The sequence below is a fragment of the Plecotus auritus genome, assembly GCF_963455305.1.
Source record: "Plecotus auritus genome assembly, chromosome: 6".
NCBI classification, from domain to species: Eukaryota; Metazoa; Chordata; class Mammalia; order Chiroptera; family Vespertilionidae; genus Plecotus; species Plecotus auritus.
In genome coordinates this window covers 109,150,663-109,172,465 of record NC_137773.1, presented here as the reverse complement: position 1 = coordinate 109,172,465, position 21,803 = coordinate 109,150,663, and the positions used below count along the sequence as shown (strand labels likewise).

The following is a 21,803-nucleotide window of genomic DNA, read 5'->3' as shown; positions in this document are numbered from 1 at the left end:
ACCATCCCAATTTATTGTTTTTTAATGTTTTTAACTAGAAATTTTTAAATTACATATGTGCTCTCATGATATTTCTCTTGGACAGTGCTTGACTAGAGAGTGGCAAGAACAGAAGCAGAGCCCTAACTGGTTTGGCTCAGTGGATAGAGCGTCAGTCTGCAGACTGAAGGGTCCCAGGTTCAATTCCGGTCAAGGGCGTGTACCTTGGTTGTGGGCACATCCCCAGTAGGAGGTGTGCAGGAGGCAGCTGATTGATGTTTCTCTCTCATCAACGTTTCTGACTTTCTATCCTTCTCCCTTACTCTCTGTAAAAAATCAATAAAAAATATATATATTTGAAAAAAAAAAAAAAAAAGAATAGAAGCAGAGACGAGCTGGAAGGCTCCGACAGGAATCAGGCCACAAGGTGACAGAGCCTTGGTTAAGGGTGGTACCAATGAAGTTGGTGAGAAGTGATCAAATTCAGGATACATTTTTTTTACTGTGGTAAAATACACATAAAATTTGCAACCTTAACCATTTTTAAAAATATATCTTTTTACTGATTTCAGAGAGGAAAGGTGAGTGAGAGAGAGGAAGAAACATCAATGATAGCAAATCATTCATTGGCTGACTCTTGCACACCCCCTACTAGGGATCAAGCCCACAACCTGGACATGTGCCCTGACTGGGAATCGAACCTCCTGGTTTACAGGTCTACACTCAACCACTGAACAACACTGGCTAGGCTACCCTAACCACTTTTAATTGTACATTTCAGTGGCATAAAGTATATTCATACTAATGTGCAACTTTTCAGTTTGAAAAACTGAATCTGCCCTGGCTGGTTTGGTTCAGTGGATAAAGCATTGGCCTGTGGACCAAAGGGTCCAGGGCTCAATTCTGGTCAGGAGCACGTACCTCGGTTGCAGGCTCCTCCCCGGCCCAGGCCCTGGTCAGGGCTCGTGCTAGAGACGACCAATCAATGTGTTTCTCTCACATCAATGTTTCACTCTCTCTTTCCCTTGCTCTTCCATTCTCCCTAAAAATCAATGGAAAAATATCCTTGGGCAAGGATTAACAAAAAAAAATTAAAATAAATAAGAAAGAAAGAAAAACTGAATATCAGTACCCATTTAACACTGACTCCTCATTACCCCCAAGCCCCAGCTCCTGGTAACATTATTCTTTCTCTCTCTGTGAACTTGATTATTCTATGTACCTCATATAATTGGAATCATACGGTATTTATTCTTTTGTGATTGGTTTATTTCACCTAGCATAACATTCCATTTTATATATAAGTGTGTGTGTGTGTGTGTATATATGTATATATATATACATGTATATGTATGTATGTATGTATATGTACATATATATGTTATTTTGTTTATCCATTCCATTTTTTATCCATTCACTTTTTTAAATTAATTTTTATTTTCAATTACAGTTGACATTCAATATTATTTTATACTAGAGGCCCAATGTACGAAGATTCATGCAAGAATAGGCCTTCCTTCCTCTGGCTGCAGGCACCGCCTTTGCTTAGGCCAGTGCTGCCTTTCCACCTCTCGCCTTGTTGCGTCAATTTGCATATTCCCTCCTTATTGGCTGTGGGCGCCGCCATCTTTGTCGCAGAGTTATGGTCAATTTGCATATTCTGTCTTTATTAGATAGGATAGTTTCAAGTGTATAGCCTAGTGGTTAGGCATTTATATAATTTACAAAGTGATCCCCCTGATAAGACTGTACCTACCTGGCAGAATACATAGTTATTATAATATTATTGACTATATTCCCTGTGCTGTACTTTACATCCGCATGACTGTTTTGTAAATACCAATTTTTTTTATATATATTTTTTTAATTTTTTAATTTTATATATTTTTACTAGAGGCCCGCTACACGAAATTCATGCACGGGAGGGGTGGTCCTACAGCCCAGCCTGCACCCTCTCCAATCTGGGACCCCTCTCACAATCCAGGACTGCTGGCTCCCAACTGCTCACCTGCCTGCCTTCCTGATTGCCCCTAACCACTTCTGCCTGCCAGCCTGATCACCTCCTAACCACACCCCTGCCAGCCTGATTGATGCCTAACTGCTCCCCTGCCAGCCTGTTTGCCCCAACTGCCCTCCCCTGAAGGCCTGGTCACCCCTAACTGCCCTCCCCTGCAGGCCTTGTCACCCCTAACTGCTCTCCCCTGCAGGCCTGGGTCCCTCCCAACTGCCTTTCCCTGCAGGCCTGGTTGCCCCCAACTTCCCTCTTCTGCCAGCCTGGTCACCCCTACCTGCCCTCCCTTGCAGGCCTGGTCCCTCCCAACTGCCCTTCCCTGCTGGCCATCTTGTGTCCACATGGGGGCAGCCATCTTTGACCACATGGGGGCAGCCTTCTTGTGTGTTGGAGTGATGGTCAATTTGCATATTACTCTTTTATTAGATAGGATAGAGGCCTGCTGCACGGGTGGGGGCCAGCTGGTTTGCCCTGAAGGGTGTCCTGGATCAGGGTAGGGGTTCCCTTGGGGCGTGGGGAGGCCTGAGCAAGGGGCCTGTGGTGGTTTGCAGGCTGGCCACGCCCCCCAGCAACCCAAGCGGAGGCCCTGGAATCTGGGATTTATTTATCTTCTATAATTGAAACTTTGTAACCTTGAGTGGAGGTTAAGGCAGGCCAGGGTGTGCAGAAAGCTTGGCTTCCTCCATTGCCAGGTAAACTCAAGCCTCCTGCTGGCTCCGTGGCCACAGCCATCTTGGTTGAGTTAAATTGCATACTTGCTTCTGATTGGCTGGTGGGCGTGGCTTGTGGGTGTAGCGGAGTGATGGTTAATTTGCATGTTACTCTTTTATTAGATAGGATTGATTTCAGAGAGGAAGGAAGAGGGAGAGAGAAACATCAGTAATAAGAGAGAATCATTGATCGGCTGCCTCCTGCACACCCCTCATGGGGATCAAGCCTGCAACCCAAGCATGTGCCCTTGACTGGAATTGAACCCAGGACACTTCAGTCCGCAGGTCAACATTCTATCCACTGAGCCAAACCAGGTAGGGCAATACAATTTTTTTAAGCCTTTTTTTTTATTGATTTGAGAAAGAGAGAGAGAGAGAGATTTGTTGTTCCACTTATTTATGCATTCATTGATTCCTATATGTACCCTGATCTGGGATCGAACCTGCAACCTTGGCATATTGGATGACACTCTAACCAACTGAACTACCTGACCAGGGCCCGATTATTTTTCCTTTTTTAAAAAATATATTTTTATTGATTTCAGAGAAGAAGGGAGAAGGAGAGAGAGAAACATCAATGATGAGAGAGAATCATTGATCAGTTGCCTCCTGCATGCCCTCTACTGGGGATTGAGCCCACAAACTGAGCATGTGCCCTGACCGGGAATCGAACCGAAACCTCCTGGTCCATAGGTCAACGCTCAACCACTGAGTCACACAGGCTGGGCCCAATTTTTACTTCTTAATCTCTTCACCATTTTGAATCAGCCCCCCCAATTTCTCTTCCACCTGGCAACCCATCAATTTGCTCTCTCTATTTATGAGTTTGTTTCTGTTTTGGTCGTTCATTTATTTTGTTTTTTAGATTCCATATATAAGTGAAATCTTATGGCGTCACTAGTCATCAGAGAAATGCAAATTAAAACCACAATGAGATATCACCTCACACCTGTCAGAATGGCTATCATCAATAAGTCAGCAAACAACAATAGAGAGTGAGGATATGGAGAAAGGGGGCCCAAACACTGTGACTCAGTGGTTGAATGTCGATCCATGTACCAAGTCACCAGTTTGATTGTGGGCTCAGTCCCCAGTGGGTGGTGTGCAGGAAGCAGCCAGTGGATGTTGATGTTTCTCTCTCATAGATGTTTCTGTCTCTCCTTCTCCCCTCCTCTCTCTCTAAAATCAATAAAAACATTTTTTTTTTTTTTAAGAAAAAAGGGAACCATTGTGCACTGTTGGTGGGAATGTAGATTGGTGCAGCCACTGTGGAGAACTATGGAGGTTCCTCAAAAAAGTAAAAATAGGCCGGGGGGAGGTCAATGGGAAAAAAAAAAAAAAAAAAAGGAGACATATGTACTACTATTTGTAATACTTCAAACAATTAAATAAATAAATAAATAAATAGTAAAAATAGAACTACCATATGATCCAGCAATTCCACTTCTGGGTATTTATCCAAAGAAACCTAAAACACCAATCAGAAAGAATATATGCACCCCCATGTTCATTGCAGTGTTATTTACAATAACCAAGATTTGGAGGAAGCCCAAGTGCCCATCAGTAGATGAGTGGCCATAAAAAAAGAAGGAAATCTTACCTTTTGCGACAGCATGGACGGACCTGGAGACTCTTATGCTAAATGAAATAAGCCAAGTAACATGTGATTTCACTTATATGTGGAATCTAATAAACAAAATAAACAAAGTGGAAACGGACTCATGGATATAAATAACAGACTGACATCTGTCAGAGGGGTGGGGGTTGGAGACTGGGTGAAAAGGGTGAAGGGATTGAGCAAAGAAAACAAAGGACTCATAAACACAGACAACAGCATGGTGATTGCCAGAGGGGAGGGGGTGAGGGAAAGTAGAAGAGGGTAAAGGGGAGATAAATGGCGATGGAAGGAGACTTAACTTGGGGTGGTAAACACAATACAGTATACAGATGAAGTATTGTAAAGTTGTGTAACTAAAACCTATATAACCAATGTCACCCCAGTGATAAAATTTTTTTTTTTTTTTAGTGTGTTTGGCAGATGGCACTAATGGGGATTTTGTTATCTGTCTCCCTGAGTAGGGTGATTTAAACTATTTACCCTCTGGTTGGGTAGGAGAAGTGCAAACCATTTACACTTTTTTTTTTTAATTAAACCTTTATTGTTGAGATTATTACAGATGTCCTCCTTTTTCCTTTTTTCCCCCCACTATCCCCTCAACCCAGTTCCCACCCCACTCCTGGCCTTCACCACCCTACTGTCTGTGTCCATAGATAAGATCTTTGGTAATTCCTTCCCATGCTCTGCCCCCACCACCTTTTCCTCTGAGATTCATCAGTCTGTTCCATGCTCCCAGGCCTCTGATTCTATTTTATTCACCAGTTTATTTTGCTCATTAGATTTCTTGTTTGTTTATTTTGATTCTTAGATTCAATTTTGATAGATATGTATTTAGTGTCATTTTATTGTTCATATTTTTAATCTCTTCTTCATCGTCTTCTTTTTTCTTCTTCTTCCTCTTAAAGAATACTAGTAACCTTCAACATTTTATGTAGTACTAGGTTGGTGGTGATTAACTCCTTTAGCTTTTTCTTGTTTGTGAAGCTCTTTATCTGACCCTCAATTCTAAATGAGAGCTTTGCTGGGTAGAGTAATCTTGGTTGTGGGTCCTTACTATTCATCACTTTGAATATTTCTTGCCACTCCCGTCTGGCCTGCAAAGTTTCTGTTGAGAAATCACCTGACAGTCATATGGGTGCTCCCTTGTAGGTAACTAACTGCTTTTCTCTTGTTGCTTTTAAGATTCTCTCTTTGACTTTAACCCTTGGAATTTTAATTATGATTTGTCTTGGTCTGGGCCTCTTTGGGTTCCTCTTGTTTGAGACTCTCTGTGCTTCCTGGACTTGTAAGTGTATTTCTTTCACCAGGTAGGGGAAGTTTTCTGTCATTATTTCTTCAAATAGGTTTTCAATATCTTGCTCTCTCTCTTCTCCTTCTGGCACCTCCATAATGCGAATGTTGGTACACTTGAAGTTGTTGCAGAGGTTCCTTACACTGTCTTCATTTTTTGGATTCTTTTTTCTTTTTGCTCTTCTGATGGGGTGGTTTTTTACTTCCTCATATTCCAAAATGTTGATTTGATTCTCAGAATCTGCTACTCTACTATTGAACCCTTATAAATTATGCTTTATTTCAGTTAGTATATGCTTAATTTCTGACTGGTCCTTTTTCATGTCTTTGACATTCTCACTGAGATCCTTTAAAGTCTCATTAAATCCCTTGAGTAACCTTATAACCATGGTTTTGAACTCTGTATCCAGTAGTTTGCTTCCTTCCATTTCTTTCATTTGTGACATGTTTCTTTGTCTCCACATTTTGGCTGATTCCCTGTGTTTTTTTCTATGTATTGGGTAGAGCTGCTATGTCTCCTGTAATTGGTAGAGTGGCCTTGTGTAGTAGGTGTCCAATGGCTTAGCCTCCCTAGTCATCTGAGCTGAGCACTCTAGCTGCACCCCTGTGTGGGACATGTGCACAGTCCTATAGTTGAGCCTTTATTGCTGTTGGCATATCTGGGAGGAGTTGACCTCCAGTCCAATTGGCTGTGAGGACCAGCTGTGACTGCAGTGGGAGACCTTCTGTGCAGGAGACACCCCTATGGAGCAGGACTTGTTTCAGTGGGGCTTTGGTGCTCACTGCATCTGCCTTTTGAGTGTGTCACTTGTGGATGTGTAGAGTTGTAATCTGCTATGGTCTGAAGCTACCCATCATGTGTACTGACTCTAGGGCCTCCAGGGAGGTGCAAAGTCAACCACTGCCTGGGGCCACTCTTTAGGAACTACAGAGAGATCTGCAGATGGCTGCTATTTGCTATTTGTATTTGGGCTTGGAGGTGCCCAGGTGAGGCCTCGCTGTGAAGCAAGGCAGGCTTGTACTAGTGCCGGATCTTGGGCATTTTATTGATAGGTTTGGGGCACACTATCACCAGCTGCAGCTTGTTTGAGAGATTTTAGCAAAGTCTGAAGCCTGAGCCAGGACCAGCCATTCATATGGAAAAGCTGCTACAAACACCTTGGTGGGGCTAGCAAATTGGATGGGGCGGGGTTTCAGGAAATCACCAGGGCAGAGAAAACAGTGTGCTCCAGCCTGATGGAGGCTCAGATATGGCTGCCAGTCAGCCCTGTGACAGGGGACGTCCCAGCATTGGAACAATGACCCCTGTGAGGACTTCTGTCTGGGAGAAAGCCACCCCCAAGTTCCTGCCCCAATGCCAGACAATCTAGTGCCTCCCTGTATGTGTCTGGGTTCCCCCAAAGCCGGCTGGTGCTGGGAGTCTGAGTAAGTTCATGCACCGGCCCTTTAAAAGGAACACCTGGGTCTCCAGCAGCCTCCATGTTACTCAGCCACAGTCCCCACTGGTTTTTACAGCCCAGAGTTGTGGGAACTTCTCTTCCCAGCTCTGGAACCCTGGGCTGGGGTCTGGTGTGGGGCTGGGTCCCATTGCACTTCACGGGCAGCTTCCGTAAAGACAATCTCCCTCTGATTAAAAAAACGGCACATGTGGGTGTCAGACCAGCCCATTCTTCACCTGTGCCCATCCTACCAGTCTCAATGTGCTTTCTTTATTTCTCTAGTTGTAGGACTTCCATGCAGCCAACTTTCAGACGGTTGTGAATGATAGTTGTCCTGTATTTTAGTTGTAATTTTTCTTTAATATATTTTATTGATTTTTTCACTGAGAGGAAGGGATAGGGATAGAGAGTTAGAAACATCAATGAGAGAGAAACATCAATCAGCTGTCTCCTGCACACTCCCTACTGGGTATGTGCCCGCAACCAAGGTACATGCCCTTGACTGGAATCAAACCTGCACCCTTGAGTCTGCAGGCCAACACTCTTTCACTGAGCCAAACCAGTCAGGGCTTTAGTTGTAATTTTGATGTGGTTGTTTTAATATATCTTTTTTATTGATTTCAGAGAGGAAGGTAGAGGGAGAGAGATAGAAATATCAATGATGAGAGAATCATTGATCAGCTGCCTCCTGCAGACCTTTACTGAGGACTGAACCCACAGCCCAAGCATCTGACCTGACCAGAATTGAACTGTGACCTCCTGGTTCATAGGTTAACATTCAACCACTGAGCTACACCAGCCAGGCAATAAATTTAATTTTTAAAAAAAGATATGTATCCATTCATCTTTTGATGGACACTTGAGTTGCTTCCACCTTTTGGCTGTTGTGAATAATGGTCCTATGAACATGGATATAAAAATTTCTACTCATTACTCTTCAAGACCCTACACATAGTTATTTTGGAGAACTTCCCAGAAGTAGAATTGCTGGGTCAAATAGTAATTCAATGTTTGCTATTTTGAGGCATTATCATACAGTCTTCCACATTGTTGCACCGATGTACATTCCTACCAGTAGTGTAAAGGGTCCAGTTTCTCCTGATCCATGCCAACGCTTGTTATTTTCTGGGTGTTTTTTTGGTTTTTTTTACAATAACCATTCTAATGGGTGTGATGTGATATCTCATTGGTTTTGATTTACATTTCCCAATGATTAGTGATGTTGAGCATCTTTTTATGTCTTATTGGCCATTTGTATATCCTCTTTAGAAAAATGTCTATTCAGGTCTGTGCCGCGCCAGCATGGCCAAGGATAAACCTAGGGAGGGTGGTGAAGGATTTAGAAAAGACAGACAAAAAGAATACAACTGGGGCTCGGCGGATCTCTCATGCCTGGATGAGGACACAAAAAGACCCCCACCTGTAAGCTGAGGCTTTATTTTATAGTCAGAGACAAACAAGGTAGTGGTCAACATAGTTACAATGTTCTTGTGAGTTTCACTTGTTTTGGCAGCACTTGCTGCACCTCCCACAGCCCATTAGCTACCTAGGAAGGATCTAGGGATTGTCATAAGGTCAAGGTTAATTATGTTAAGAGGGCTCTGCCCTCCAAGCTGGGACTTGTTTGTGGCTCTGCCACAGATCAATCCGAGGCTTAACCCTATAGCCGCTCCCTACACAGGTCCTTTGCCTATTTTTTTTAAAAATATTTTTATTGATTTCAAAGAGGAAGGGAAAGAGAGAGAGATATAGAAACATCAATGATGAGAGAATCATTGATTGACTGCCTCTTGCCCCCTACTGGGGATCGAGTCTGCAACCCAGGCATGTGCCCTGACCAGGAATCGAACCATGACCTCTAGGTTCATAGGTCGACGCTCAACCACTGAGCCATGCCGGCACTGGGTATTTTTTTAATTGGGTTGTTTGATTTTGTTGTTGAGGGTTAGAACTTTATATATTGCAGATATTAGTCTCTTATCAACATATGATTTTCAAATATGATCTCCCATTCTATGGGTTGCCTTCTCATCCTAATGATTATGTCCTGTGATGCAGATAAGTTTTTAATTTTTATATAGTTCAATTTACCTATTTTTCTTTTATTGTGCTTTTGATGTCACCTCCAAGAAATAATTGTCGTTTCAATGTCATGAAGCTTTTCCTCTGTTTTATTTTAAAAGTTTTATAATTTAAGCTCTTGTATTTAGGTGTTTGCTTCATTTTGAGTTAATCTTTGTGTATAATGTGAGGGAAAGCTCCAGCCTCATCATTTTGTGTCTGATATCCAGGTTTATCAGCACCATTTGTTGTAAAAACTATTCATTCCACATTGAATGGTCTTGGCACCCTTATTGAAATCATTTGACCATAAATGTGATGGTTCATTTTTGAGCTCTCAATTCTATCCTATTGGTCTATTTGTCTTTCGCTATGCCAGTGCTATACTGTTTTAACTGCTGTAGCTTTACAGTAAATTTTTAAATTAGGAAGTCTGAGGTCTCCAACTTTATTCTTTTTCCAACATGTTTTTGACTATTTGGGATCCCTTGAGTTTTCATATGAATTTTAGAAAATATTTTTCTATTTCTGCAAGAAAGTCATTTGGTTTGTTTTTGTGTTTTGTTTTGTTTTTGTGGTTTTTTTTAAATATATTTTATTGATTTTTTACAGAGAGGAAGGGAGAGGGACACAGAGTTAGAAACATTGATGAGAGAGAAACATCGATCAGCTGCCTCTTGCACACCCCCACTGGGGATGTGCCCACAACCAAGGTACATGCCCTTGACCGGAATCGAACCTGGGACCCTTCAGTCCGCAGGCTGACGCTCTATCCACTGAGCCAAACCGGTCAGGGCTCATTTGGTTTTTTATAGGGATTGCACTGAATCTGTAGATCACTTTGGTAGTACTGATGTCTTAAGAGTCTTAAGATTCTCCAGTCTATGAACACCATATGTCTTTCCATTTCTTTGTGTCTTTCATTTCTTTCAGCAGTGTTTTTTTACTTTTCAGTGTATGCCTTTCACCTCCAGGGCTAAGTTTATTCCTAAGTATTTTATTATTTTTGGTGCTATTGTAAATGAAATTATTTTTTTAATTTCCTTTTTGGATTGTTTGGAGTTAATGTCTAACAGGATATATTTTGAAGGCAGTTCTGAGAACTGATGGGTCAGATGTGGGGTAGAAGAGACAGAAAGGGGCCAAGCTGACATGGCTTTGTCCGGGGCAGCTTAGGGAACAGAGCCGCATTAAATGACAGGGGGAGATGCAGGAAGAGCAGGTTTGAAAGAATTCCGCTTTGGACGTATGACGTTTTAGGTCAAGGATAAGGAGAACTAAGAATTGACCACCGGAGGTGGCAAAGAGAGGTCCTGGTGGCCTTGATAAGAGTTATTCGGGGGAAGGACAGAAAGAAAAGCCTGACTGAAGTGGCCTTCAACTGGGACAGGTGGTGGTGCCTGGGTAATTTTTAAAACCTTACTAAATTTCCTCATAAAAGCACACAGAGCAACTTTAAGAGTAAAAGCAAAAGTCCACAGACAGCATCTTCAACAAAACCAGGAGAAAGGGCACGGCACCCCCGACTGCAGTGGTGGGGTCCGAGCACTGCGGGGGCGCGTTCTGCATAGACACAGCATCAGCGCTGCGCTGGGGCCAGGGAGGGGAGAGGAAAAGGGATTCTGCTCTGACAGGGATGGAACTCCTAAGGTCCCGGAATTCAGAAATAACTAAAAAATAGCTCCCTCCCCCCAAAAGCGATGCCTCACTGAACATAACCCTCAGCAAGTGACTCTGAGAAACAGCCAATGATACTGGGAGCAGATTTCTCAGACTCCTTTACAGATAAGTAAACAGAACTGCATGCAGAACCCACTAACGAGCTGAGGGGAGAGGGAGGAGCTCGGGGTGGGGGGGCGCGGTGCTAGCCATCGAGACTCTCAGAAACACCCAGTAAAGCTCTGCATCAGGGCACTCTTGTCTGGACTAGGTCCTTCCCCTGGATTCTAGCAGTTTGTCATGAAAAAGTAATTAGTGGCCCCCAAATCCATTTCAGAACACCAGCCAGGGCAGAGGGGTGGGCTCTAGATATGAACTAGCAGACTTACCATTTCTCCTTTTTAATGTTTTTATTAAAAACTGCTCTACTGTGGTACCATGGACATACAATACACTGTACATATTGAAAGAGTAGAGTCTGATGCGTTTAACATGGAGAGTCCCCATGCAGGGACACAGAAAAGGGGGAGTGTGGCGCGGTGGATGGTAGGATCAGAGGTGACAGGAGAACGCAAGGGCAGAAGCCCCAGCCCAGACTGGAGCTGGCAGAGGGAGCCTACTGGCCCACAAAGCCGAGAAGGCCATGCAGTGGCCACCTGTCAACAAAGCTGGCCTCTGCCCGCTGAACATGGTTTCCTGCCAGCAGTGCCATCCCCAGGCTGGGTGGTACCAGGATGGCAGAAGCCCCTGCATCCTCCTTGGCTCATCCTCATGTTCCCTGTAGAGTCACCACTGCACGTCCTGGTGGCCAGTGGGTGACACAGGACAGTGTCCCTGGGAACTCTCCCCAAGTTCCCTGAGGCTGTGAGTGGAAATGCTAATTAATTAGCTTAGGGTCATCACCCCAGGTCTCAGCAGAACCCACAAAGCGTGGAGCCAAGAGTGGAGAGAAATGTGCCCCCACATGAAGACGGGAAACTGCTGCTGGCAGAAGTGGAAGTGGATTCCAGGGAGCCAGTGACCAGTGTCCACCCAAGAGCAGCATTGTTTCTGTCGGTGGGCACTCACGGCAGGAGCTGAGGGGAGAACCAGAGAGGGCACTGGCTCTGGGCCATCTGACCCCTGGGCCAGAGGACAAGCTCCCTGCACAGGCCATTGCCCACGGTGGCAAGCTCGCCTGGAAGTCAGATGCCCACAGGCAGAATATCGTCTGGAGAGCAAGGGGCAAAGGGCAGTGTCGGGCATCCCCCACACTGTGCCTAAAGGGGCTAAGATGCCAATGCTTCCCTGAGGAGACCTCCTTGGGGGGAGGGGAGGAGTCAGGCCAGGAACTTACCTACTTGCTGTATTAGCAGTGGAGGGCCAGAACCCTGAAGTTCAGGGCTTCCTTGCAGACCTGTGTTCCTGGTGCCCCCTTCTGCCAGCCCTATGTGCATCCCCCTGTAGGTTCCCAAAACCCACAGGGTTCATTTCTCTTGCCATTGGCCATCTGTGCAATGGGAAAGCAGATTCACAGGCTCCTGCACTGGGGCGGGGCCTCCAGCCCTCCAGGGGCCTCCCCTAATGCAGGTTAGCCCTGCGGGGAGGTAGCCGGAAGTAGAGATAGTCCACAGGCAAGGACCCCCTCCTTGCATCCAGTTCTAGGTCCGTGCCCTTACCTTTGCCCTCTAAGCCCTGGCAGTCTCGTTGGAAGCTGCAGCAGACCACTGAGGAGAGCCCAGTCTGGAGTGTCCAAAGCAGAGAGGCACATGGGCCAGCGAGCCCCAGAACCTCCAGAGCCCCGGGAGTGCAGTGGACAGGTAGCCTGAGGAAGGACACCTTACTTACTCAGCAGACAGTCGTGGAGGGCACCTGCAGGAGGGACCTGTCACTCTGAACAGGCTGTCGGGCTTGGGCCTGTGCTGGGGCTGGGCCTCTGCGCCACTTTCCTGCATGGCTCGGTGCACGTGCTCCATGGGGTCCCTAGTGCTCTTTCCTGGCAGTCCCAACCTGAGCTGATCACTGTGGCCAGGGGCCCGGGAACAGTCATGGCAGATGCCACCAACAGCCATCTCTGGGGTCAGCTGGTCTGCAGCCCAGAGGCTGGAATAAGGACAGTGTCCCTGGGAACTCAGCGCTGCAGTCAGGCCCTGTCGGGTACACGAGCTGGCTTCTCGGAGTTTCTTCTCTCCTGGCCCGGACCTCACTGAGAAGGCCTCACAGGATGGGCCCAGAACCCTCCCAGTGAGAAGCCAGCCAGCGTGGGTGGGCTTGTGAAGGAGGACAGTGTAGGAGGTGATGAGGTGGTGGGACCAGGTGCTGCCCACCCCGTGCTGCCCCCTTCAGGCAGTGACTGAGTGCACATGGGAGGCCTGCAGGCTCAGTGTCTCCCTCTGTGTTGTACTTTCCAGTCTTCTCAAGCTCCTCAGGAGGTATCAGAGCAGCCCGCCAGCCCCACCTCATCATCTGGTGGCTGCCAGAGCTCCCTCGCGCAGGAGGCGCCAACTGCTTCCCAGGGCCTGCTCAAACTCTTCCAGAGAAATGCGCCAGTGGAGGACTTGGGGGCCAAAGGGGTAAGCTCAGAGCGGGGCTCCATTGCCATGCCAGGCCCACGTGTCGGGGGGGCTAGGGCCAGCCCGTGGTTCTGTGCCCATCACAGGCAATGTCGGTCCTATGGGCCCCAGGCCTCTGCAGGGAGGCCCGTGTGCCTGCTGCCTGAGGGTGGTGCTGTGCTCAGTGCAGCCTGAGCTGGCGGCATTTTGCTGTGAGCCCTTGGAAACCTGAGGTGGCGGTCAGCATGCCCGATGGAGGAGGAAGGTAGGAGAGCCACTGGCCCCAGCAACCTGGGTCACACCATAGCTCCTCATTGCCTTCCCCTAGGCCAAGGAGAAGATGAAGGAGGAGTCATGGAACATCCACTTCTCTGAGTACGGGCGCGGTGTGTGCATGTACCGCACGGCCAAGACCCGGGAGCTGGTGCTGAAGGGCATTCCCGAGGGCCTCCGTGGGGAGCTCTGGCTCCTCTTCTCTGGTGAGCTGCTCTGCCAACCCCCAGCTGGCTCCTGAGTTGGCCAGGCAGGAGCTGCCTGACCTTCATAGGGTGGAAATGGGACTCTGCTGTGAGGGGCCTTGGAGGGGCCTGGTTCGGGCCCACACCAGGAGCGGAGTCCTGGGGAGCAGACGGCGGGGTGGGGCGCTGTCGCTGGCTGGCACCTCTCCACCTGCAGTGGGACTCGAGTAGACCCCCTGAGGCCTCCTTTCCTTGGGACAGGCTCTGACCACATGCACACCCTTGGTCACTTAGACAGTTTCAGGAGGAGGAGTATCAGCCATTGGAACTTGGGTGGGGTGCCCCCTACAAGGAGCAGTCACGAGGGAACCTTTGCCTCCCACCACATGACTGATCCCAAAGTTCCACTTCTCTGTGGTACATTGTCGTCTCCAAACTGCCTGTCACTGCCCTGAAGTCCCAGGAGGGGACGAGACAGCCCAGCTGTGTCTCCACAGGGGCCTGGAATGAGATGGTGACTCACCCTGGCTACTATTCTGAGCTGGTGGAGAAGTCCACGGGGAGGTACAGCCTGGCCACGGAGGAGATTGAGCGAGACCTCCACCGCTCCATGCCTGAGCACCCTGCCTTCCAGAACGAGCTCGGGATCGCCGCGCTTCGACGGGTGCTGACTGCCTATGCTTTCCGAAACCCTACCATCGGCTACTGCCAGGTAAGGGGCTGATCAGGGACCCAGAGAGCATCGCCCACCAGAGGCTCATGGGAGCAGGTCCCCATGGCCCTGGGCCTGAGTGATGGCCTCACATAATAACCTCAACGGTGCCGTTCCGAGGTGTAATTAAGAACAATTGCTCATCTCGTCCCCATGCTATGTATTGTTACCTTCTGTGTGCTGCTGGTACAGGTCCTGGGGTATTTGATTATTGTGTGTGTGATGAAAACACATAATAAAACTTACCGCCTTCACCATTCATTCTTAAGTGTACACTCTGTGGCATTAAGTATATCTTTGTGCAGCCTTCACTGCCATCCATCGCCAGAACTCTTTCAACAATTCCCCTAGCTACCCCTGGCAACCACTGTTCTTTCTGTCTCTGTGAACCTGACTCCCCGAGGAACCTCAGATAAGTGGACTCAGAGAGTATTTGTCCTTTTGTGGCTGGCTTATTCATTAGCATAATGTCCTCGAGGTTCATCCATGTTGTAGCTTGTGTTAGTGTTTCCTGCCTTTTTAAGGCTGAGTAATATTTCATTGTGTGTATAGAACACACTTTGTTAATCCACTCATCTAAGGATGGACACTTGGGTTCCTTCATCTTTGGCTATTGTGAATATGCTGCTATGAACTGAGTAACAATATCTGTTCCAGTCCCTGCTTCCAGTTATGTTGTTTATATACCCAGAAGTGGAAGTGCCAGTCATATAATAATTTTATATTTAAATGTTTTAGGAATTGCCGTAGCATTTTCTACAGAAGTTACACCATTTACATTCCCACCAGTAATGCACAAAGCTTCCGGTTTCTCCTCATCCTCACCAACCATTGTTATTTTCTGTGTTTTTGGTAACAACCATCCTAATGGTGTGAGGTGTCATTTCATTGAAGCTTTGATTTGCATTTCTGGCAGGATTTTATTGTAAATCTAGTGGGCATTTTTCTGGCCAGGTCAGATGGCTTCCTGTTTCCCATAGCTTGCTCCTGGACTTCAGAAAAACAGGCCAACTCCCCAAAAATCACTTTCTGTAGGGCCAGTGTTCTGCATGAATCTCACCAGTGCATGGGAAGCCAGTATGCTAGCTTTAAGTAATTTTTAAGCTAATATGTCACCACTGAAGCTGTGCAGGTCCCAGTCTTGCCATAGTCTCCCTGTAGCCATGGAGCCTCGCACACAGCTCACTTACACGTCCACCTGTACTCACACACCTCCGACACTGGATGCCACTCAAGAAGTGCCACGCACTCATGTCTGCCTTCTCAGTTTTCCAAGTGCCTGCTGCCCAATTTGAGGGACTTGGCTGACTGTTTTTGTCAAGTTGATTTCCTGAAAATTACTTTTTGACGAATTATACATAGCCCAGTGGGATGGTTTGTTGTTGCCGGACTTGATTGTAGTGCCACACCCTTTGGGGGAATTGACAGTTTTCCTTGGTGTCCAGCTCCGGAGCCTCCTTCACCGTCTCTGTGCCCACAGGCCATGAACATCGTCACCTCAGTGCTCCTGCTCTATGGCAGTGAGGAGGAGGCCTTCTGGCTGCTGGTGGCCCTCTGCGAGCGAATGCTGCCCGACTACTACAACACCAGGGTGGTGGGTGAGTGCGTGCCGCCTGGTGGCTCCAGGGCGGGGCCTCCCTGGGCCTGGTTCCCTGCCTAGCATGTCCTACACGAGAGCCCTCGGAGGCCTCGGCCATGCTGCAGGCTGAAGACAGCCCCTGTCCCCACTGGACAAACGGCGACGCTGCAAAGTGGAGAGCCATGCAGGCAGCCCTGGTCATCTCAGCAGACTGCCGTGGACTCCCTAGGATGGCTGCAGGAAGAGCAGAACATACATATTGGTGTTTTTCAAAGTCGGCTTGGTGCCTAAATTCCGAAGCATCTAACTCTTCCTAAACTCTTTTATTGTGGACAATCTCCAGCCTCACAACTAGAGTGTACAGTACACCGTGCACCTCTTACCCAGCCCAGCTCTCATGAACTCAGCGGGGTTCTGTGGAAGTTCTGGCCATTGTATTTTGTGATGTAGAAAAGTATATCTGTTCTTTCAAGATGTCCTTCCCCTACCATTTGTTTCCGGGGTCTCTGTTCTCAGGGTCCTTTAGAATCATATCTGTTCACCAGCTTCAAGGCAGGTACACACAGAAGCCACAAGATCACTGTTACTTCCCCAGAAAAATATCCCCAGTATAATGGAAGAAATAATTATTTTAAACCACCAAATGTATAACGTCTCTTCCTGCAGCCACTCCTGGGGAATCACAGGAAATCTGGTGAGACAACCAGGGCCTGCCTGCATTTGGCTCTCCACTTTGCGGCTGTGTAGGCAGAGCTGGCCAGGGACCCTTGGGCTTCCTGCCCCTTAGGCCCTGGGGTCCCACACGGGCCACCAGAGCCAGTGGGCAGGGCTCAGCGTACACTTCTTCGTGCTCTCACTAGGGGCCCTGGTGGACCAAGGAATCTTCGAAGAGCTCACGAGAGACTTCCTGCCCCAGCTCTCTGAGAAGATGCAAGACCTAGGGGTCATCGCCAGCATCTCACTCTCCTGGTTCCTCACCCTCTTCCTCAGCGTCATGCCCTTCGAGAGCGCTGTGGTCATTGTCGACTGCTTCTTCTACGAGGGCATCAAGGTGGTCCTGCAGCTGGCCTTGGCCATCCTGGATGCCAACGTGAACCAGCTGCTGGGCTGCAGCGATGAAGGCGAGGCCATGACCATCCTGGGCAGGTGACCAAGTGGCCTCCCTTCTCCTGCTGGAGAGCCTGCCCTTCCTCGGCCCTGGGCACTCCTCGACTCCCAGCCGGGGCTAGAGTCAGGGACACTCCAGGAGGGGGCTGGAGCCTCATTTCTGGTGGGAGATAAGTGGCACAGGGTAGTGATCACCACCTGGAGAAGATAAAACAGGGGTCAGCCCAAGCATGTTGGGTGGGAGGGCCTATTGGGCAGGGAGGAGCAGGGCCTCCTGCTTGTGCCTCCCTTAGCCCAGCAGCATCACTCCTCCCATCCCCAGCCCGAGGGCTCACATGGGCCTACCGTGATCGCTAAAAAGTGGTCCTGGCGTCGTCCTCTCCAGTCCCCACGCTCATCCTCATAGACACTCTGGAGGATCCAGCCCTCCCTCCGGCCCATGACACTCCTGTCTTGGGCCCCGTGCCTGCTTCATTATGGTTCTCCCTGCTCCCCTCTCACCCACCAGCATCCCACAGGGATCTTGCTGATCAGAATCTCACCGTCTCTCCCCTGGACATGGGGGCTCCCTATACCACTGGTGGTTCTTTTTTTTTTTTTTTTTTTTTTTTTTTTTTAAATATATTTTATTGATTTTTTACAGAGAGGAAGGGAGAGGGATAGAGAGCTAGAAACATCGATGGGAGAGAAACATCGATCAGCTGCCTCCTGCACACCTCCCACTGGGGATGTGCCCGCAACCAAGGTACATGCCCTTGACCGGAATCGAACCCAGGACCCTCCAGTCCGCAGGCCGACGCTCTATCCACTGAGCCAAACCGGTTTCGGCCCACTGGTGGTTCTTTATACAAAGAAGCTGAGTCCCCCAGTCTGGCCTTCAGACCCCTTACATCCAGGCCCCTCCTGGCCTCATTCCAGCCCACATCCTGAGCTCTGTACAGTCCTGCTGACCGTGTGCACATATTTGGCCCACCTGGAATGCCAGCTGCCCAGGACGGCCTGGGACATTGCCATTCAACTGCTGAGCCAACCCAGGGTTGTGGGAGGTTCAGCCAGTGGCCAGAGTCTGAGACAGGTTCTCACATCCATGTCACACCAGAAACATCGGGCCTCAGGGGCAGGAACCTGTGGGTGTAGATCAGCCACCCTCTCCGACCTGAGTGTCAGCCCAGCCCAGCAAGCCTGGGAGGACGTGAGGTCCTGGCCGGCCAAAGTCAAGCCCTGTCCTAAGGCTGTGTCCCTGGGGAAGCAGGTCCCGAAGACCTCCCACAGCTGGGCCCCTTGCGCCTTTCTCCCAGGGCATTCCTTTGATCCCTGATTCTTCCTGGCCAGGGAGTCCCCCTGTCCCCAAGGGCTCGACAAAGGGAGGGAGCACATCCTTCCAATGGACAAAGCGTCTCCTAGTATGCGAGGGTCTGGCTTCCTCAGGCCTTGAGGGAGCAAGGCCTTCTCTCCACTGCCTCCAGGGGGATAACTGATGTGCCAGGGCTCATCTCCCACCGCCCTGCAGGATGCCCAGCCCTCAGCAGACTCCTTCATTAATTGGGAGACGCTGCAAATTAAGTCCCTCCACACCACTGTCACCTGTTAGCCGTCTAGACTTTTGTCCTTTAATCCCTCCAGATACCTGGATAATGTGGTCAATAAGCAGAGTGTTTCTCCGCCCATCCCACACCTGCACGCCCTGCTGACCAGTGGAGATGACCCTCCTGAAGAGGTGGACATCTTTGACCTCCTCAAAGTGTCCTATGAGGTCAGCACTGGCTGGCATGTTTGGCCAGGCCGTTCATTTGGTCCCTGTGGGTGCGGGTGGCCCAGCAGTGGTGGCCCTCTGCTCTGTGGTTCTACCTCACCTCACTGAGTCACCCTTGGCCCATAGAAATTCAGCAGCCTGAGGGCCGACGACATTGAACAGATGAGGTTTAAACAGAGGCTGAAAGTGATCCAGTCCTTGGAGGACACGGCCAAGAGGAGTGTGGTATGATGGCCCCAGGTTGCGGGGGGCAAAGGTGGGGTGGTACCCCATGTGGGCGCTCCTGCTGTGCTGCCTTCAGTCCTCCCTCAGGGCGGGGCAGGCGCAGTTCCCTAGTGCTGCCTCGCATGGGACTGGCATCAGGGCGCACGTGCCAGTCACTGCTTCCTGCTCGTGGGTTGGTCACTGGGAAACTTATCTGACACCCAGTGTCCACAGGCCAAATGCGATCTTACTCTGTGCTGAGCCCTCTCGTGGCAGTGCCCCTGCCTCTGAGTAGTGACACTCAGCCACCCTCCACCCACCCAGTCCACCAGAGGTCTGCTGTAAGCCTTTGTTCCCTTCATCTCTGGAGGGAGAATTTACTGAGAAGTTCTAGAACGATTTCCAAAGAGCCAGTGTCAGGGTCTTCCCAGGGACCCCAACAGCAGCCACGAGATGCCTGCCCCTCACCCCGTGTCCTTGACCGGGCATTCAGGACAGAAAGCTCCCCGGTACCCACCAGGAGGGAGTGTGAACCTAGTGGCAGATAGAGAGGGAAGCAAGTGGACCACACCCTCTCTCCTAAATGGGCTGCCTCCTATGCTTGGCCAGCGGGCAGCACCAAGAAGCGGTTCTCGTTTCCTTCCTCATCCACACGGGGTTCTCTCAAAGAGCATCTTGCCTTCACCATGGCAGGAACTTGAGAAGCTGTCACTTACTCGTTTCTCTCTCCTCCTAGGTCCGGGCTATACCTGGGGACATTGGTTTCTCAGTTGAAGAGCTGGAGGACCTTTACATGGTGTTTAAGGTGACAGCTAGAGCACGGGCAGCCCCAGCCCCATCCTGTCCCCGGATGCATCCTCAGATGCAGCTGCCACAGACTGCATGTGGTGGAATGAAGTCCTTGGAGTTTAGGCAGGACATGATCTTAAGTGTCAGCGACCCAGTCGCCAGCTTACACAGAAGAGGGAATGCTTGGCTTGTGTGACGAACGCCTGGGAATGCACAGCTTCAAGCATGGCAGGGTCCAGCTCACACCTGCTGTCAGGCTCCCCCAGCCCAGACGCCTCCGGACTGCTCTTCCTGCAGAGTGGCAGGGCTGTCATCAGCAGCCGAGTCCTCCTGTGCTCAGTAACCCCAGTGGAAGAAATGTTTCTTTCCAAGTGGTTTTAGCTTAGGGCTCAGGGTGCTGTGGCTGTAGGAGAGTGTCGCTAGGTCAAAAGGGCCATCTGCCTGCCCCATTGCTTAAGGCTGGGACAGAGGGGCTTTCCAAGAAAATTCCAGGTGCTGTTAACAGACGAAGGGAAAGGGTGCTGAAGGCCACACTGGTCAGTTCCAGTCATTTCCCTTCGGCCCCCATCTGCCTCTGGCTCAGCCCCTGAGGTGGCCGCTGTGCTGTGGCCTTAGGGTCAGAACAGTCGAGCCAGCACTGCCCCTCACCCACCATGGCCCACTGTGACCTGTCCCAGCACCCACACCTGTGAACAAGGGCTGGAGGTCCCAGCTTGAGGTCCTGGGAGGCTGTGCGGCTCGGTGCTCACCACCCGGGCCTCTGCAACCCTGGCTGGAGGAGGAGGGTGGGCACGTGGACCACCATCTCACCAGGCTGTGCCCCTGCAGGCCAGGCACCTGGCGAGTCAGTACTGGGGGAGCAGCAGGCCCACTGCTGTGCGTCGGGACCCCAGCCTGCCCTACCTGGAGCAGTACCGCATCGACGCCAGCCAGTTCCAGGAACTCTTTGCCAGCCTGACACCCTGGGCCTGTGGCGCCCACACACCCGTGCTAGCGGGGCGCATGTTCCGGCTCCTGGACCGAAACAAGGACTCGCTGATCAACTTCAAGGAATTCGTGACAGGGATGAGTGAGTGGCTCCAGGGCCATTTTCCACTGGAGACGCGGGAGCCCAATGGGGTTCCTCCCTCCCTCAGCCCAGTGCTGCCACGGCTGGTCTGTGGGCCCCAGAGAAGGGCGAAGCTCGGGACAGCAGGAGGCCTGGTCCCACTCCCGGAACCCTCCCAGAGGGCGTCAGCTATGAGAAGGGGCCCAGTAGAAAGGGCAGGCGTGGAGGTAAGAGCCCTCTTACCAGCGAGCCTCTTTCCTCCACAGGCGGGATGTACCATGGGGACCTGACAGAGAAGCTCAAGGTGCTCTACAAGCTGCACTTGCCCCCAGGTGAGCCTCCCTCCCATTCCCCAGTGAAGGCCCCTCACTGTCCAGAGATGGCCCTGCAGCATCCAAGGCACAGGCCTCTGGGGGGGCAAGTGCAGTGGGGGCTCTCCCTCCTCGTGAGCTAGTGCTGAGGCACAGTCCACTTGGTCTGAGAGTTTGCAAGAGTGGCTGCAAGGAGAATTCTCTAGAGCGGGTCCCTGAGGGGCCTGGGACTGGGCAGGTGAAAACCCTGGCCCCAGACCCTGCTCTGGGTGGAGCCGCCCTCCTGCTGCTGGCCACGCTGTCAGCACTGCCTGGGAGGGATTTGTTAAGTGCTGATGCCACACTCACCCCCAGAGGCTGTCACTTCATCGGCCCAGAGGGTAGTTTTAAAGACGGTTCTGCGCAGCCAGGGAGGGGCTGAGGGAGAGGCTGGCGCTCTCTCCCACTGGGCCAGGCCCTGCCACCACCCCGGTGCCACACACTGCGCCACCCGCACTGCACTCCCTCGCACAACAGGGAGAATACGCCCCCACTGAACCGTGTG

The 21,803-nt window shown here is 49.9% G+C and overlaps 1 protein-coding gene across 2 annotated transcripts in view; it reads left to right on the top strand.

The window, feature by feature from the left end:
• Positions 1-21,803, top strand: part of TBC1D9B (TBC1 domain family member 9B) — a 51,531-nt gene that overhangs the window by 24,063 nt on the left and 5,665 nt on the right. For both annotated transcript variants that reach the window (XM_080672452.1, XM_080672451.1), the window contains exons 8-17: positions 13,158-13,319; positions 13,627-13,777; positions 14,254-14,468; positions 15,949-16,066; positions 16,908-17,193; positions 18,778-18,907; positions 19,034-19,132; positions 19,848-19,916; positions 20,729-20,969; positions 21,215-21,280. In XM_080672452.1, the coding sequence (XP_080528578.1) occupies positions 13,158-13,319; positions 13,627-13,777; positions 14,254-14,468; positions 15,949-16,066; positions 16,908-17,193; positions 18,778-18,907; positions 19,034-19,132; positions 19,848-19,916; positions 20,729-20,969; positions 21,215-21,280 (1,537 nt within the window). The remainder of the gene's footprint in view (positions 1-13,157; positions 13,320-13,626; positions 13,778-14,253; positions 14,469-15,948; positions 16,067-16,907; positions 17,194-18,777; positions 18,908-19,033; positions 19,133-19,847; positions 19,917-20,728; positions 20,970-21,214; positions 21,281-21,803) is intronic.